This window comes from Amblyraja radiata, chromosome 2 (genome assembly GCF_010909765.2).
Source record: "Amblyraja radiata isolate CabotCenter1 chromosome 2, sAmbRad1.1.pri, whole genome shotgun sequence".
In the NCBI taxonomy this organism is placed as follows: Eukaryota; Metazoa; Chordata; class Chondrichthyes; order Rajiformes; family Rajidae; genus Amblyraja; species Amblyraja radiata.
Window position 1 is genome coordinate 127,440,559 of NC_045957.1, and position 19,141 is coordinate 127,459,699.

Genomic DNA, 19,141 nt, shown 5'->3' on the forward strand with positions numbered 1-19,141 from the left:
CTGAGTGATAGATCAAAACGGTGATATTCAGTTTGCGAAACAGCTTCTTCTCAACAGTCATCAGGCCATTGAACACGATAAACACTGACTAAACTACGAACTGCCATGGTTGCACTTGAGACCTTGGCCTTTATATTATCTTTGCATTACATTGTATATTTTTTATTGGACTTTTATTTGTTTATCATAATAGCTATTGAGTGTTGTGTTTACAAGCATGTCGTGCGGCTGCAAGCAACAATTTCATTGTTCCGTTTCCATACATATTATGATTGAATTGAATTGAATACGTTATCGTCACATGTGACAAGTCACAGTGAGATTCTTTGCTTCATACCCAAGGTATGCAAATAGTTGCCCATAAAGGGCACTTACAAAGTTACAAATTCCCCTCCCCCACGCTGGGTCCTCCATTGTCCATTGTTCTTCCCCCTCCCTCACTGCAGGCCCCCCACACCGAGTCCTCCTTTATTCTTTCCCTCAGCAGCGGCATTCTCATTTCACGTGAAAATCCTCATTCGTCGGTCAGCGCCATCATCGACCGCTGCACCAACCTCTCCACTAACGCTGCCGAGTCCTCTCCAGACACCTTCATGGCGCCGATCCAGGCCCCCGACACGGGTTCCGCAGACACAGACCCGCCATGGGCTTCGTCGACGTGCGCGGCTCCACCTCTGACCCGTGAGACTCCGGCCCGCGAGACCCGACCTCTGTCTCGTGAGGATTCAGCCCACGGGGCCAGGGCCGCGAGGTTCCACCGCCGGCCCGCGAAGCTCCACCTCCCACTCGCGAGGTTCCAGCTGGTGAGGCCCGGGTCACGAGGCACTAGCCTCGGCTTCTCAGCGACACCTCCGGAAGGCATCTGCCACAGCGGCACCTTCGGAAAGTATCTGAAAGATGATAAAACACTCATGACTCTTAACGTGTACCAAGGTACATTTGTTTTCATATAACAAATCAAAGAATGCTATACATAAATACAATCAAATCAATCTGAAATCAGCCAGTATCCTGACTTATGGAAGGACTGTTCAGAAACAGAAACATTGAAAATAGGTGCAGGAGGAGGCCATTCGGCCCTTCGAGCCAGCACCGCCATTCATTGTGATCATGGCTGATCGTCCCCTATCAATAACCCATGCCTGCCTTCTCCCCATATCCCTTGATTCCACTAGCCCCTAGAGCCAGATAACAGAGGGAAGGAAGCTGTTCCTGAGACTAATGGTGCATGCTATTCATGCTTCTGGACCTTCTGCCATTTGGAAGTAAGGAGAAGAAGGAATGCCCATGCTGAAACTAATCTTTGATTATGTTGGCTGCTTTTCTGAAGCAGTGTCAAGTGTAGATGGAGTGAATGGTAGGAAGTCTGGTCTGTGTGATGGACTGGACTACATCTACAACAGACTGTAATTTCTTGCGGTTTTGGGCAGAGCTGTTCCCAAACCAAGCTGTGATGCAACCAGACAGTATGCTTTCGATGGTGCATTTGAAGAAGTTTATGAGAATGTTTATGAAGAAGTTTATGAGAGTCATTAGAGACAAGCCAAATTTCAAATTACCAAGGTGGAAATGTCAAATATTGGTCATAATTTTACGCTGAGAGGGCAAAAGTTTAAAGAAAGATGTGCAGGGCAATTTGATTACACAGAGAGTGTCAGATGCCAGGTTGAGGTAAACTCAGACACAATAGTATATATTTGAGAGGCTTTTAGAAGGGCATAGGAATATTCATGTGCAAGCATAAATGATTTAATTTGGCATAATGTTTGGCGTAGACATCGCAGGCCGAAGGGCCTGTTACTGTGCTGCATTATTCTATGTTTGATGTAAGTGTGATATTCTGGCCAAATCTGTTTAGTTTAATTAAGTTTAATTAGTTTGTAATTTTCATTTTATTTTGCACCATCTCTATTTACGACGTACATTATGTTAATTACTGCTTGTGCATGCAAAGGCTATCATGAAAGCTGAGCAACAATAACCTACCAGACTTTTTTTTTTAAACTATCTTTGCACACCTAAAGGAAAATGTGCACCTTATTATTTCAAAATCTTAACCATCAGACCAGACTTTCCCACCACTGGCTCCATCTACATTTCATGTTGCCTCAAAATAGGAGCCAACATAATCAAAGACTTGTCCCTGCTCCCATCCAGTTGAAAGTACAGAAGTTTGAAAGCGCTCACCCATCAAACTCGGGAACAGCTTCTTCCCGTCTGATATCAAGCTTCTGAAAAATTATTTCATCAGCTAGGGTATTGTCTGATACACCTCTACATCATTGAGGACATTGACTGTCTATAGAACTGATGTGCCACAATGCTGACACGTATTTTCAGCATTTTCTGTATTTTCTCCTTTGCTCTATCTATTGTATTTTGAGTGTGATTTGAATGTATTTATGTATTGCATACATAATATATATATATATACATATATTTATATATGGCATGCAAAAAAAAGCTTCTCAATCCAATTCTCAACCCAATTGCCCCTCACAAGCATGTCACGGAATATCACATTGCCTCCAACCAGCTTTTCCCCTAAAATATTCTATCTTCTTGTATCTATCTATATACTTGTCCTCTTCCGGTTTGCTTGCCTCTGAGTGAAGCAAGAGTGGGACCGGGAGCTACTGCGTCAGGCCGAAAGCTGAAGGTGCAGGGTGAGCAGAGTGCAAGCTGCGTCTGCGGCGACCACCGCGCCCCCCTTCCCCCACCCCCCCCTTCCTCAATCCCCTTCCCTCACCCCCCCTCCCCCACACCCCCTACCCCACCCACACCCCATCCCCCTCCACCTCCCTTCCCTCACCCCCCTTCCTCCACACCCCCCTCCCCCACACATACCTCCCCCACCCCCTACCAGGTAGGGAGCTTTTGCATTTTTCAGCTTGAAATTGTGCAATCTGGTGCATACTGTAGCGAGTCTTTTAACTTACACTTGAATGCAACATTTATGCTTTAAATTGGATTAGGTATGAAAAAGGTTAGGCTAACTTCCATTCCTAACTACTTTCCATGGTAGAGCCAGGCTCTGATCAACAGGTGCTGCACATGAATGATCTTAGTATATTCATGTATTAAAATCAGATTATAATTCATGCTGTTATAGAGAAAAAAAAACATAGAAAGAAGGCAAGAGGAGTCGGACTCCCATCACTATTCTGCACAAATAAATTAATCAACCTTACCCTTTGACTATAGAAACAAGATGAAAATAATGACACATATTCAACCATATATGGTTCAATGAAATTAAGATATATATGTAAAACATATATATGGAAACAGGCCCTTCGGCCCTCCAAGTCATCACTGACCAGCAATCTACCAGCAACCAATTCTATCCTACACGCCAGGGACAATTTACAGAAGTCAATTAACCTACAAACCTGCACTTCTTTCGGATGTGGGAGAAACCGGAATATCCGGAGAAAACCCATGTGGTCGTAGGGAGACTGTACAAATTCTGTACAGACAGCACCCGTAGTCAGGATCACTCATTTTAGGTCACGGGCCGGATTGGGCAAAATGCAACCATGCGGTCCGGATCAGTTGTGCACGCACGAAGGGATCCTTTCCATTAATAAACCATTTGAAATCGAACATTAGCAGACACAAATGTAGACCTAACTAAACAAATTGTAAATGTAGGCTACACAACTGCACCTAATTATTTATAGATTGCTTCCAGCAATCAAACTCAGACAATGAATACAGTTAGCCTCCAATTTTTATTGAAGTGATTGAAGTGAGGGTGTGTGTGTGAGGGTGTGTGTGAGAGTGTGTGTCAGTGTGTGTGAGGGTGTGTGTGAGAGTGTCGGTGTGTGTGAGAGTGTGTGAGAGTGTCAGTGTGTATGAGAATGTGTATCAGTGGGTGTGTGTGACAGTGTGTGTGAGAGTGTGTATCAATGTGTGTGAGGGTGTGTGAATGTATGTGTGAGGGTGTGTCTGTGTTTGTGAGAGTGTGAGATTGTGTGAGAGAGTGTGTGTGCCTGGGTGTGTGTCAGTGTGTGTGTTAGGTTGTGTGTGTTAGGTTGTGTGTGAGAGTGTTTGTCAGTGACGCGGCGACAACACCCGGAGTGAGCGGACATTCGGAGACTTGGCGATGTCCGGGGAGCAATTCCCGCCCCCCCCCCCCCCCCCCCCCCCCCCGGAATGCGGGGCGGCCCAGGTGCTCTGTGTCAAGCTGGGGTCCGGGGGAGGTGAGGGACAGTGACCTGTGGGTCTTCGGAAGGTGAGGATCAGTGACCCGGGAATCGGGCATCGGAGCGGAGCCTTAGCCCAAGATTCATCCCCGCGGCTTCGGAGGATGCACTGACGCCCCCACTAACCCAGTCCGCTCCTGGCTCTGGGTCGGGGTTAAAACTCCATGGGGTGTGGACAGTGCGGGTGAGCGTGAGAAATTTGTGATCAGCGTGAGAGCGTGAGAATTTCATGAAATGCGTGAGTCTCACGCTCAATGCGTGAGAGTTGGCAGCCCTGTAATAGGAACCAAAGGGGCAACATTTTCCAACGGATGGTGATGGGTATATGGAACGAGTTGCCAGAGGAGGTAGTTGAGGCAGGTACTAAAGCAGCATTTAAAAGACATTTGGACAAATACATGGATAGGAAAAGTTTAGATGGATTTGGGCCAGATGCAGTCTGGTGGGACTAGTGTAAATGGGGAAACTTCATCAGCATGGGCAAGCTGGACTGAAGGGCCTAGTTCTGTGCTGTTTCTGACTTTATGACTGAAAGAACCAATTCACTGGCTGCAGATCATTTGAGGCAAAAGTTATAGTCCTCCATAAATACATGTCCTTTCTCCACTGATCAACTGAGTATCAAATTAATTCTCAATATTTTTATCTAATCTAATCCTTATCCTTATTTAATAACCAACCTGACCTCCCGGTGGCTCAGCACTTCAACTTCCCCTCCCACTCCGTATCCGACCTTTCTGTCCTGGGTCTCCTCCATGGCCAGAGCGAGCAACACCGGAAATTGGAGGAACAGCACCTCATATTCCGCTTGGGGAGTCTGTATCCTGGGGACATGAACATTGAATTCTCCCAATTTTGTTAGTCCTTGCTGTCTCCTCCCCTTCCTCTGCCCTCGGGCTGTCTCCTCCCATCCCTCACCCTTCGGGCACCTCCTTTTTCCTTTTCTTCTCCCCTCCCTCCCCACCCCCCATCAGTCTGAAGAAGGGTTTCGGCCCGAAATGTTGCCTATTTCCTTCGCTCCATAGATGCTGCTGCACCCGCTGAGTTTCTCCAGCATTTTTGTCTACCTTATTTAATAATATTGCGTCTGAGGAGTTGTAACCCATCTGGATGATGGATAATGCTTGGTTTTCACATTATTAAAAAGAATGTCTTTCTTGTTCATATATTTGCAGGAAAATACAGACCATAATTACTATACATCAAGAACTTATGGGCCGGGGGATGCTGCTACAAGTGAACTATGGGTAAACATGGAGAAAATGGAAAAAGATCAAGTGAAGATTCACGGGATTCTATCCAACACTCACCGGCAAGCTGCAGTAAGTGTCACCTATTGAACCTGAATAGACTGTTTCCAGATTAACACAATTCATTGATTCATGTTGTATTAGCTCAGTGTTGTAAAAGCTTCACTTCATTGCAAGAATTATATTTGCAAATTAATTGGCAAACACACAAGATGACAGATATTAGAGAACTAAATATATAAAATAAGGTGGGTGGTGTGGAGTTGGTGGCCATAAATCAGTTAAGATCTCCTTGAAAGGAACATAGAAACATAGAAGCATAGAAAATAGGTGCAGGAGTAGGCCATTTGGCCCTTCGAACCTGCACCGCCATTCAATATGATCATGGCTGATCATCCAATTCAGTATCCCGTACCTGCCTTCTCTCCATACCCCCTGATCCCGTTAGCCACAAGGGCCACATCTAACTCCCTCTTAAATATAGCCAATGAACTGGCCTCAACTACCTTCTGTGGCAGAGAGTTCCAGAGATTCACCACCATCTGTGTGAAAAATGTTTTTCTCATCTCGGTCCTAAAGGATTTCCCCTTATTCCTTAAACTGTGACCCCTTGTCCTGGACTTCCCCAACATCGGGAACAATCTTCCTGCATCTAGCCTGTCCAACCCCTTAAGAATTTTGTAATTTTGTAAGATCCCCCCTCAATCTTCTAAATTCTAGCGAGTACAAGCCGAGTCTAACCAGTCTATCCAGAACAACAAGCACCTTCAGCTAAGTGGACCATTATAGTTCCTGTGTAAAAGAGGAATGGAGTCGAGTTCAGATGACTTAAATGTTGGAAAAAAATAGTGTTCCATTTATTTATTTATTTAGTTATTGTCACGTGTGCCGAGGTACAGTGAAAAGCTTTTGTTTGCGTGCTAACCAGCATATGAGTGCCATTATCAATAGATTGCTACAGATATGACAAGTTGGCAAGTTTCAGACTTGGATTCATATCTAGACAATGAAGAAATGGTGGAGAGGAAAGAGATGAGTTGTTTGAGGCCAAATATTTTTTGGGCACAATTCTAGATCTTTAAAAGTTATTGTTGTATATTGTAAAATTATTGGTTGCGCAGCTGGCACATGCGACAGACCCAGGTTCAATTCAGACCTCAAGTACTGTCTGTGTGGAGTTTGCATGTTCTCCCTGTGACTGTGTGTTTCTACTAGCTTTTCTGGTTTTCTATCACATTCCAAAGATAAGCGGGTTGGTAGGTCAGTTGGCCATTGTAAAATGTCCTGATTGTGCAGGTGCAAGGGAGATTCTGGAGAAGTTGTTGAGGAAAGGATGCAAAGTGGTGGCATAAATCAACATGTCAGGCAGCATCTCTGGAGAACATGGATAGGTGATGTTTCAGATCGGGTCCCTTCCTCAGGTTCAGATTATTTTGTTGGGAATATGGGGAGAATTAAAAAAATACATGATTAATGTTATATTCTTATAAAATTCTTAAGGGATTGGACAGGCTAGATGCAGGAAAAATGTTCCCGATATTGGGGGAGTCCAGAACCAGGGGTCACAGTGTAAGAATAAAGGGTAGGCCATTTAGGACAGTTGTTGTGAATCTGTGGAATTCTCTGCCACAGAAGGCAGTGGATGCCAATTCACTGGATGTTTTCAAGAGAGAGTTAGATTTAGCTCTTAGGGCTAATTGAATCAATGGGTATGGGGAGAAAGCAGGAAGGGGTACTGATATTGGATGATCAGCCATGATCATATTGAATGGCGGTGCTGGCGCGAAGGACCAAATGGCTTACTCCTGCACCTATTTTCTATGTTTCTATATTAATGTAAGTGGGTGCTTTGGGTTCAGCATGGACTCACAAGTTCACAAGTTATAGGAGTAGAATCAGGCCATTTGGCCCATCGAGTCTACACGGCTGATCTCTGCCTCCTAATCCCATTTTCCTGCCTTCTCCCCAAAACCCGTGACACCTGTTCTAATCAAGAATTTGTCTATCTCTGCCTTAAAAATATCCACTGAACTCAGTGGGTTGAAGGCCATGTGTCCATGCTGTATGACGCTGTATGCAGTATAATAAGCAAACTATATTCCCACACAGGTTCAGTGCTAGCATTCTTTATACTCAGCATAGAAAAATAGTATAAATGAAACTTTAGTGATGCTACTATGAAAAAAAGTGAATTCATTTATTATTGACATTACGTTTTTGATTGCTTCATACAGAGGGTAAATCTGTCCTTCGATTTCCCATTTTATGGCCATTTTCTGAGAGAGATAACTGTAGCCACTGGCGGTGAGTCACTTTTATATTTTAACTGAATTTTTCAGCTGATAAGAATAATGTGAGTAATATTGGTTGAGTTTGAGGTAGATTTTATGCACATTTGTTTAAAGTATCTATACTCCAGTTATTATATTGCTCTGGAGATATTGCCTTGGTTTTGTGGTGGAAATTTGTTTTCGATTTTGCGGTAAATTGTGCTTCTTTTCATGTTAATAACTATTTTGTAAATGAACTGATTTTGTTTGCTGCACACAGACAGCTGTGGATGCCATGAACATGTTCTTCTCCAGTTCTTTAGTACAATATTCTCAACAGTCATGATGAATAAAATATGTGCAGAAATGCACGTCTGTGAAGAGAATTAAAATTCAGGGTGAATGACCACTAAACCCACTTACCCATCCCTGGATGTTCAGTAGCACTAAACGCACAATATGCTGGCCTTGGAATTCTGGATGTAATGTAAATGCAGCCATGATATAGTGCATTTAGTATGACTGATCTCAGATGAACCCTTGATCAAGTATAGCTAAATTGATTTTAATTTTTCATTGTTTTAGACCATTTTCTGATTAATTATTTTCTCTAGTGTTTCTAAGGATACTTAAAGTCCTACAATTCACCAGGTACTGGCAGCATTCCAAGTACCTTAAATAAAAGGTCCATTTTCAAGACTAGAATATTTATGGACTATTTGTCGGTGTCATAGAAGGTGGCAAATAGGGATACCATCATATAATCAGTGGATAAATACAGGGATTTCCTGGCTTATATCAGAGTTCTGTTCGGGAAATTGTTCTGTGAGACAAATCTCAGGAGTTTGTTTGCACTTGAGACAGATGTATGTTTAGTGTTTATTTTCATATTAGACTTTAAATGTTATCGTTTCCCATGCTATCATATGCTGTGCACTATGTGAATGTAATACATTTTGCAAAAAATAAAAAAAAGATCATGGACTAAATAAGAAATTGAGAAATAAAAAAGCAAAAATAAAAACTCAGGAATTAAATGGGAAATTTATTGCACATTAGCCTCACACAGTTTAATTTGAAATATTCTTGCTTGAATGAAGGGTCCAGGTTAGAATGCTGGTTAATTAAACAGAGTAAAGGAGAAGCAGAGGATGGTTGTGTTGGTGCTGCTGAAGTTGAAGGCAATGGTGGCCATTCAACCTACACTACCAACTTGTCCAGGGAGAATGACACAATGGCCATAGTATTTGTTATAGATAGCTTAGTAGCATGTCAGATCATCTTAGACAATCGTTGGTGAACCTGGTGGCATGGCAGTTAATCCTCTAAAGACATTGCAATCATTGACATGGCCAACTATTTTTCTGTGAACCTTTCTGACTGTCAACTCTTGCCTCTTATACCGTATACCATCCTGAAACAATTATAGATACATAGATACATAGAAAATAGGTGCAGGAGTAGGCCATTCGGCCCTTCGAGCCTGCACCGCCATTCAATATGATCATGGCTGATCATCCAACTCAGTATCCCGTACCTGCCTTCTCTCCATACCCCCTGATCCCTTCAGCCACAAGGGCCACATCTAACTCCCTCTTAAATATAGCCAATGAACTGGCCTCAACTACCCCCTGTGGCAGAGAGTTCCAGAGATTCACCACTCTCTGTGTAAAAAATGTTTTCCTCATCTCGGTCGTAAAAGACTTCCCCCATATCCTTAAACTGTGAGCCCTTGTTCTGGACTTCCCCAACAATGGGAACAATCTTCCTGCATCTAGCCTGTCCAACCCCTTAAGAATTTTGTAAGTTTCTATAAGATCCCCCCTCAGACTTCTGAATTCCAACGAGTACAAGCCAAGTCTATGCAGTCTTTCCTCAAATGAAAGTCGTGCCATCCCAGGAATCAGTCTGGTGAACCTTCTCTGTACTCCCTCTATGGCAAGAATGTCTTTCCTCAGATTAGGAGACCAAAACTGTACGCAATACTCCAGGTGTGGTCTCACCAAGACCCTGCACAACTGCAGTAGAACCTCCCTGCCCTTATACTCAAATCCTTTTGATATGAAAGCTAACATACCATTCGCTTTCTTCACTGCCTGCTGCACCTGTATGCCTACTTTCAATGACTGGTGTACCATGACACCCATGTCTCGTTGCATCTCCCCCTTTCCTAATCGGCCACCATTCAGATAAAAGTCTACTTTCCTGTTTTTGCCACCAAAGTGGATAACCTCACATTTATCCACATTATACTGCATCTGCCAAACATTTGCCCACTCACCCAGCCTATCCAAGTCAACTTGCAGTCTCCTAGCATCCTCCTCACAGCTAACACTGCCCCCCAGCTTTGTGTCATCCGCAAATTTGGAGATGTTGCATTCAATTCCCTCATCCAGATCATTAATATATATCGTAAATAGCTGGGGTCCCAGCACTGAGCCTTGCGGTACCCCACTAGTCACTGCCTGCCATTGAGAAAAGGACCCGTTTACTCCTACTCTTTGCTTCCTGTCTGCCAGCCAGTTCTCTATCCACATCAATACTGAACCCCCAATACCGTGTGCTTTAAGTTTGTATACTAATCTCTTATGTGGGACCTTGTCGAAAGCCTTCTAAAAGTCCAGATATAACACATCCACTGGTTCTCCCTTATCCACTCTACTAGTTACATCCTCGAAAAATTCTATAAGATTCGTCAGACATGATTTACCTTTCATAAATCCATGCTGACTTTGTCCAATGATTTCACCACTTTCCAAATGTGCTGCTATCCCATCTTTAATAACTGATTCTAGCAGTTTCCCCACTACCAACGTTAGACTAACTGGTCTGTAATTCCCCATTTTCTCTCTCCCTCCATTTTTAAAAAGTGGGGTTACATTAGCTACCCTCCAATCCTCAGGAACTACTCCAGAATCTAAAGAGTTTTGAAAAATTATCGCTAATGCATCGACTATTTCTGGGGCTACTTCCTTAAGTACTCTGGGATGCAGCCTATCTGGCTCTGGGAATTTATCGGCCTTTAATCCATTCAATTTACCTAACACCACTTCCCGGCTAACCTGGATTTCACTCAGTTCCTCCATCTCATTTGACCCCCAGTCCCCTGCTATTTCCGGCAGATTATTTATGTCTTCCTTCGTGAAGACAGAACCAAAGTAGTTATTCAATTGGTCTGCCATGTCCTTGTTCCCCATGATCAATTCACCTGTTTCTGACTGCAAGGGACCTACACTTGTTTTAACTAATCTTTTTCTCTTCACATATCTATAAAAGCTTTTGCAGTCAGTTTTTAAGTTCCCTGCCAGTTTTCTTTCATAATCTATTTTCCCTTTCCTAATTAAGCCCTTTGTCCTCCTCTGCTGGATTCTGAATTTCTCCCAGTCCTCTGGTAGGCTGCTTTTTCTGGCTAATTTGTACGCTTCATCTTTTGTTTTGATACTATCCCTGATTTCCCTTGTTATCCACGGATGCACTACCTTCCCTGATTTATTTTTTGCCAAACTGGGATGAACAATTGTTGTAGTTCATCCATGCAGTCTTTAAATGCCTTCCATTGCATATCCACCGTCAACCCATTAAGAATCAATTGCCAGTCTATCATGGCCAATTCACGTCTCATACCCTCCAAGTTACCTTTCTTTAAGTTCAGGACCCTTGTTTCTGAATTAACAATGTCACTCTCCATCCTAATGAAGAACTCAACCATATTATGGTCACTCTTGCCCAAGGGGCCACGCACAACAAGACTGCTAACTAACCCTTCCTCATTACTCAATACCCAATCTATAATAGCCTGCTCTCTCGTTGGTTCCTCTACATGTTGGTTTAGAAAACTATCCTGCATACATTCCAAGAAATCCTCTTCCTCAGCACCCTAGCCAATTTGATTCACCCAATCTATATGTAGATTGAAGTCACCCATTATAACTGTTTTACCTTTGTTGCACGCATTTCTAATTTCCTGTTTGATGCCATCCCCAACTCCGCTACTACTGTTAGGTGGCCTGTACACAACTCCCACTAGCGTTTTCTGCCCCTTAGTGTATCGCAGCTCTACCCATATCGATTCCACATCGTCCAAGCTAATGTCCTTCCTTTCCATTGCATTAATCTGCTCTCTAACCAGCAACGCAACCCCACCTCCTTTCCCTTTCTGTCTATCCCTCCTGAATATTGAATATGCCTGGATGTTCAGCTCCCAGCCTTGGTCAACCGGGAGCCATGTCTCCGTGATCCCAACTATATCATAGTCATTAATAGCTATCTGCACATTCAACTCATCCACCTTATTACGAATGGTCCTTGCATTGAGACACAAAGCCTTCAGGCTTGTTTTTACAACACTCTTACCCCTTATACAATTATGTTGAAAAGTGGCCCTTTTTGATTTTTGCCCTGGATTTGTCTGCCTGTCACTTTTACTTTTCACCTTGCTACCTATTGCTTCTACCGTCATTTTACACCCCTCTGTCTCTGCAACCTAGGGAGTATTTATATTACATAGCAGACAGTAGGTTTATTATTCTTGTAGTCACAAGAAGTGTGGTAAGGATAGCAAAGTGTAGCTGAGGTATTTGAACGGCTGAAAATGCAGGAGTGGACTCATGACCTACTGCTCTTCTATAACCAAATTTCCAATGCTCTTTACAGGATAATCCCATATTCTTTTACATTTCAAATTACATTTATTGATATCTTCCCATTTTAAAATTCGACATGTTTTTCAGCATTGGGAGCCATTATTTTAGATCGATGTATTTAGTGAGCTATTGAATATCCCTTGGTGCTTTATGCATTACCAGGTCGTATTGTGGGAATTACATCCAACTCGCTCCCTATTCCAGATAGTTTCAAAGGTTCAAAGGTTCTTTATTAGTCACATACACCAATTGGTGTGGTGGAACACGGATTGCCAATGCAGCACATAAAAAAGAATACAACATAACAATAATAAAGAAATTTAAACATAAAAAAAACATCCCCCCACAATGGCTCCCATTATGAGGGAAGGCACAAAGTCCAGTCCCATCCCCATGTCCACCCATAGTCGGGCCTATTGAGGCCTTCGCAATCGCTGCTACGGGGCCCGATGTTCCAGGCCCTTCTCGCCGGATGCTGGTGCTTCGGCGTCGGGAGGATCCTCACAGCGGCTTGGGATGCCTGGAACGGCCACTTCCCTTACCAGAGACCACGTCTTCCGAAGCAGACAGGCCACGCTGGATGGAGCTCCACCATTGGCGATCTCGGCGAGAGATCCCAGGCTCCCGATGTTAAAGTTCAGCGCCACCGCCCACGGCTGGCCGCTCCACAGACCGCAGCTCCGCGATGTTTCATCGGAGAACCTAGCATACCGGAGTTCGAGCGCGGCGACCCGGGCAAGGCATCGCCCGTTCTGCGATAGCACTCCAGCGCTGTGTCGCCGCCACTGAAGCCGAGGTTCTGGCTGGTCCCCTCAGGAAATGCCGCTCCAGGCCCGCTGGTATGCTGCGAGACGGGTCGAAGGTGCTGCCCGGAGAAAAGCCGTCTCTCTCCGACCAGGTAGGGACCCTGAAAATCAGTATCCCCCTTCCCCCCTCCCACCACCCCCCACATAAAAAAGACTATAACTCCAAAAACAAAACACTCAACTCACTAAAAATAAAAAAAAGAGGTGAAAAAACGGACAGCTGCAGGCTGGGCAGCCATACCCATACAGGACGGTTTATCCATGTAAGCTAAGTTGAATTTTGAATTTTGATGACTGAGGACATATATTTGTGTTTTATGCAACTGCAGTTAACAGATTAGGTAATAGGATAAATAATTGTCACTGTTTGTTATGAAAATAAATCTTACTTTGGTGAGCTTTAAATGTAATTCAATAAATATAAATATATGGAGTTTAGAATAGTGTTATTACAGCTAAAAAATAGTGATAGGTCTACAAGTGGAAAATACATTTAAAAGGGTGGAGCAATTGGTTTGGATGATGGTAGATCCTCTTCTGTAATCAGCATGCAAAGAATCGCCACGCTCCAGTGCCATTTTGCAATGTTAAATGAAATATCGCTGAGGATTTCATGTCAGTGAAACTATGCAGCGGTCAGAACTTGAAGGTGAGTGTCGACTGTGGATAGGGACCTCATAGAAAGGTTTCCTGCCTTTAATAATAATAATATTCCAAATAAAATCAATAGCACTGATTTTGTGATGACAATGCATGTATCCAAGAGGGAAATTTCAACAGCAGGCAGAGAAGTGACTGATTATCAGCTGTTGGCAGACAGTTTGAGTCAATCCTCAGGCAGTTATTTTCATTCACATGGTTATGAAAGAAACCTTGAAGTGACCCTGGCTTGTCCATCTTAAGTATCATATCTGCAATTTATTAAGTGGAGCTGCTTTGGTCCGCAGAGATTTCACTGCAGCTTATTTTGTTGTAAAGTATATTATCGAGATGTGAGGCTATTTAACCATGTTTAATATTCTGCTATCTTCACTCAAGTGCCTGGAACGTATTTTGAGGGTGTTGTAACTCAATTTGATAGTTATGAATCAAATGGCCGACACTGAATTTTTAAAGTGAAAAAGAATTTGAGAAAATATTATTTTTTAATAGGTATAAATTATTCTGCACATAATATATTTTCTGTTTTGACCAATGAACGCACTGTTTTTGCTGTTACACCCTTATTTGCTTAGCATTCTGTAGTTGTGAATCCATAATATGAATTAAATTATATTTGCAGGGCCCATGTAACATTTTGAAACTAAACATAGTTCCCAGAAATATATGAGTCAAAGCAAATTGTTCTTTCTTTAATAAGAACAATGCCTGAACAAATAATCCTCCGCCATTTCCGCCACCTCCAACGTGACCCCACCACTCGCCACATCTTCCCATCTCCCCCTATGTCTGCCTTCCGCAAAGACCGCTCCCTCCGCAACTCCCTTGTCAATTCTTCCCTTCCCTCCCGTACCACCCCCTCCCCGGGCATTTTCCGTTGCAACCGCAAGAAATGCAACACCTGTCCCTTCACCTCCCCCCTCGACTCCATTCAAGGATCCAAGCAGTCATTCCAGGTGCGACAAAGGTTCACCTGTATCTCCTCCAACCTCATCTACTGCAACCGCTGCTCTAGATGTCAGCTGATTTACATCGGGGAGACTAAGCGGAGGTTGGGCGATCGTTTCGCCGAACACCTCCGCTCAGTCCGCAAGAACCTACCTGAACTCCCAGTGGCTTAGCACTTCAACTCCCCCTCCCATTCCCAATCCGACCTCTCTGTCCTGGTTCTCCTCCATTGCCAGAGTGAGCAACACCGGAAATTGGAGGAACAGCACCTCATATTCCGCCTGGGTTGCTTGTGTCCGGATGGCATGAACGTTGAATTCTCCCAGTTTTGCTAGCCCTTGCTGTCTCCTCCCCTTCCTTAACCCTCGAGCTGTCTCCTCCCATCCCCCCGCCCTCGGGCTCCTCCTCCTCCCTTTTTCCTTCCTTCTCCCCCCCACCCCCCATCAGTCTGAAGAAGGGTTTTGGCACGAAACGTTGCCTATTTCCTTCACTCCATAGATGCTGCTGCACCCGCTGAGTTTCTCCAGCATTTTTGTGTACCCTGAAGAATAAGGTTTGAGACTCTTCAATTGTTGATATATATTGTGGGAGTTTACAGCAAAAACTGATGATAAGTGTCTCTGAATATCTATTCTTACATTTTATTTCTATTTATCCCTGAAAAAGAACTGGACTAAAGATAATTCCAAAAATGAATTGAAGTTTGTTAGTTAAAGTGTGGACTAAAAATGATAAATAATCAAGCCATGGGATGCAATGCCTCTCGTGCCATGAAGCGAATAGAAAGCTTTGCTTGAGCAAGGAAGATAGGATCAGTATTCATTGTTTTTTCGCTAATTTTTTGCATGCTTGATCATTTCCTCCTGAGAAACGCATGAGATAAAATCCATCATTAAAAGAGATCGGTTTTGGAAGGCTATTTCATTGGCTCAATCAGTTTGACTTATTCACCTCATTACATTTGTTTAATCAGTGGCTCATTAGATGCAACGTGTTCAGTATTCAAAAGCACCAGCATTTTGGCATTTGGCAGATGTTTCATTAGCTGAATAATTGATGTCAGCACCTACAACTGCATTATGTCGTTTTTGCTGAAGATTTGCATGGTTAAATGAGGCATCCACTGTGATATTCCTGTGAAAATAGTGCAATTTCAAAGGTTCTAAGGTTCAAAGGTTATTTTATTGGTCACATACACCTAGGTGTAGTGAAATGCTTCTTGCCAATGCAGCACATAAAGAAAGAATACAGACATAACAGTATTAAAGAAATTTAAACATAAAAACATCCCCCCACAATAGTTCCCATTATGAGGGAAGGCACAATGTCCAGTCCCCATCCCATGTCCACCCATAGTCGGGCCTATTGTAGCCTCCACAGTTGCCTTTACGGAGGCCCCGATGTTCCAGGCTGTTCTCGCCGGGTGATGGTGCTCCGGCATCGGGAGAATCCTCTCAGCGGCATGGGAACCCTGGAACGGCCGCTTCCCTTACCGGAGACCGCGGTTTCCGAAGCCAACAAGGCCGCGCCGGATGGAGCTCCACCACTGGCGATCTCATCGCGAGATCCCAGGCTCCCGATGTTAAAGTTAGCGCCGCCGCCCGCAGCTGGCCGCTCCACAGACCTGTAGCTCCACGATGTTTTTCTAGGCAGTCTCAGCTCACCGGAGCTCCAGCGCTGCGACCCGGGCAAGGCATCGCCCGTTCCGCAATAGCTCCAGTTGTATAAGAATTGAACCAGGACTGTATGTCCCATCGAACTGTATGGTGGAGAGGGGTGAAAAGAAGATGATGTGGTCTCCAAATTAAAGCCGAATAATAGTCACACAATGTGGATAGAATAGCTTTCACATGATCACGAATGCTGTTCTTCAAATTTAAGAAAGAGCTTTTTTATCGCAAGAGCGAAAGCCTCACCAGAAATATTTAAACAAAAGGTCTCAGGAAAAGTAGTCAAGGATTTGAGAAGTAACAGAATAACAAATTGATTGGACTGGAAGGGAAGGGTGGAAGCAACAGTTTGCCAGGGTGGAGGAGAGGAGGTCAAAGTTTTCTTTTCTTTTGAGGAGGTGATGGTAATTTTGAAGGAAAAGGCACCATACCTCGAGGAACATATCAGATAATATAGGATCCAAGAAATGAAATTTGGGTTTGCGTTCAATAGGATAAGGAATGAGAGTGGCAAGTGGTGGAATTCCTTGAAACGAGATAAGCTCAGACGTACCACAAAGGAAGATAGCAGAAATGCTAGATCAGCAATTAGGACCAGAATTGTATGCTGAAACCTGAAACTAGAAATATTTATACAGTGTATCATATAGAGATCGTTTAATGCCTCATATTCCACAAAATAAACCGTGTGATTTTACTTTTGACTGAAATGGCACACCAAGGAATAGAAGTTATCAAGCAGAGGAATTTTCTCACTCACCTGATCAGTGGTACGAGCAACAATCTTTCAATAGGAAAGTATCTTTATTCTTTTCCTTGATGGCTTTTGACCTCTCAGCTTGGATTTGGGGAAATGGTTAATCATTTCTGAACTGGTAAAACTCTGTCTGTGACTACCAGAGGAATGGATGTCACTGTCATCAAATAACAGATAATTAATGTACTCAGTTAACAATTCAGCAAGATGCCATGATGCACCAAACCTTAGAAAATATAACGACTTTGAACAACGTATTTTAATAACTCACATCTTGTAAGTACAATGTAAGTAAACACTCATGATTCCCATGTTTCAGCATTGTGTGTAGGTTCTGTACTTCCCATCTCCTCACTGAAATACTTCTACTATCCAGCTCTTGAATCCACCCTCATAATTCTCATCAGATTACTATCTAAATGGCGTCAAGTTGGGAAAAGGGGAAGTACAATGGCATCTGGGGGTCCTTGTACATCAGTCTATGAAAGTAAGCATGCAGGTACAGCAGGCAGTGAAGAAACCGAATGGCATGTTGGCCTTTATAACATGAGGAATCGAATATAGGAACAAAGAGGTCCTTCTGCAGTTGTACAGGGCCCTAGTAAGACGACACCTGTGTGCAGTTTTGTTCCCCTAATTTGAGGAAGGACATTCTTGCTATTGAGGGAGTGCAGTGTAGGTTTACAAGGTTAATTCCCGGGATGGCGGGACTGTCTTATGCTGAGAGAATGGAGCAGCTGGGCTTGTACACACTGGAGTTTAGAAGGATGAGAGGAGATCTCATTGAAACATATAAGATTGTTAAGGGCTTGGACACGCTAGAGGCAGAAAACATGTTCCCGATGGGGTAGTCCAGAACCAGGGGCCACAGTTTAAGAATAAGGAGTAAGCCATTTAGAACGGAGACGAGGAAACACTTTTTCTCACTGAGAGTGGTGAGTCTGTGGAATTCTCTGCCTCAGAGGGCGGTGGAGGCAAGTTTTCTGGATGCTTTCACGAGAGAGCTAGATAGGGCTCTTAAAAATAGCGGAGTTAGGGGATATGGGGAGAAGGCAGGAACGGGGTACTGATTGGGGATGATCAGCCATGAACACATTGAATGGCGGTGCTGGCTCGAAGGGCCAAATGGCCTACTCCTGCACCTATTGTCTATTGTCTATTATCTCTCCTCTAATCCAGAAATGTTCGTTCTCCATTGACAATTGGGGCAGCACAGTGGCGCAGCAGCTGAATTGCTGCCTTACAGGACCAGAGGCTCGGGTTCGATCCTGACTACGAGTGCTGTCTGTATGGAGTTTGTACATTCTTCTGATGACTGCGTGGGTTTTCTCCAGGTGCTCCGATTTTTCCCCACACTCCAGAGCCGTGCAGGTCTGCAGGTTAATTGGCTTCTATAAATTGTCCTTAATCTGTTGGAGAGAACTAGTGTATGGGGATCACTGGTCAGCACGGACTCGGTGGGCCAAAGGTGGGCTGTAAAACTAAAACACCATTTCTGATTTTTTCGTCAGTTTGGCTCATTTGACAGCATTGAAAGGACATGGATTCAAGCCCTGTACATGAGCACATTCTAGGCTGAAATCTAAGTGGCATATTGAAGGAACTTTACCTTGTCTGAAGTGTAGTCTTTGTAAAAAGGCCCACCTGATTATGTATCCAATAGTTAGAGAATGTGTTTATCTGGACTAATTCGCTAAACATGAATTCATCTTTCCAAGTCCATTCAAAGCATTCTGAGTATATATCATGCAGCTGATTGTTATTGCAGTGAGTGCATCCCCTACAAAGGAATTTCAGCTCATTATTGAAAAACAAGTAAAAATGTTGGGAATAATAAATTTCATCTCCAACCCATGGGATACTTTGCCAATTAGTGAGAAGATTACTGTGGAGCAAATTTTTAGGGATTTCGCAGATGTCGAAAAACCC

The 19,141-nt window shown here is 43.5% G+C and overlaps 1 protein-coding gene across 1 annotated transcript in view; it reads left to right on the forward strand.

Moving 5' to 3' along the window:
- The window catches only part of plxdc2 (plexin domain containing 2), a 461,845-nt gene that overhangs the window by 260,595 nt on the left and 182,109 nt on the right, over positions 1-19,141 (forward strand). The window contains exons 3-4 of the mRNA XM_033015387.1: positions 5,384-5,530; positions 7,693-7,762. Of these exons, the coding sequence (XP_032871278.1) occupies positions 5,384-5,530; positions 7,693-7,762 (217 nt within the window). The remainder of the gene's footprint in view (positions 1-5,383; positions 5,531-7,692; positions 7,763-19,141) is intronic.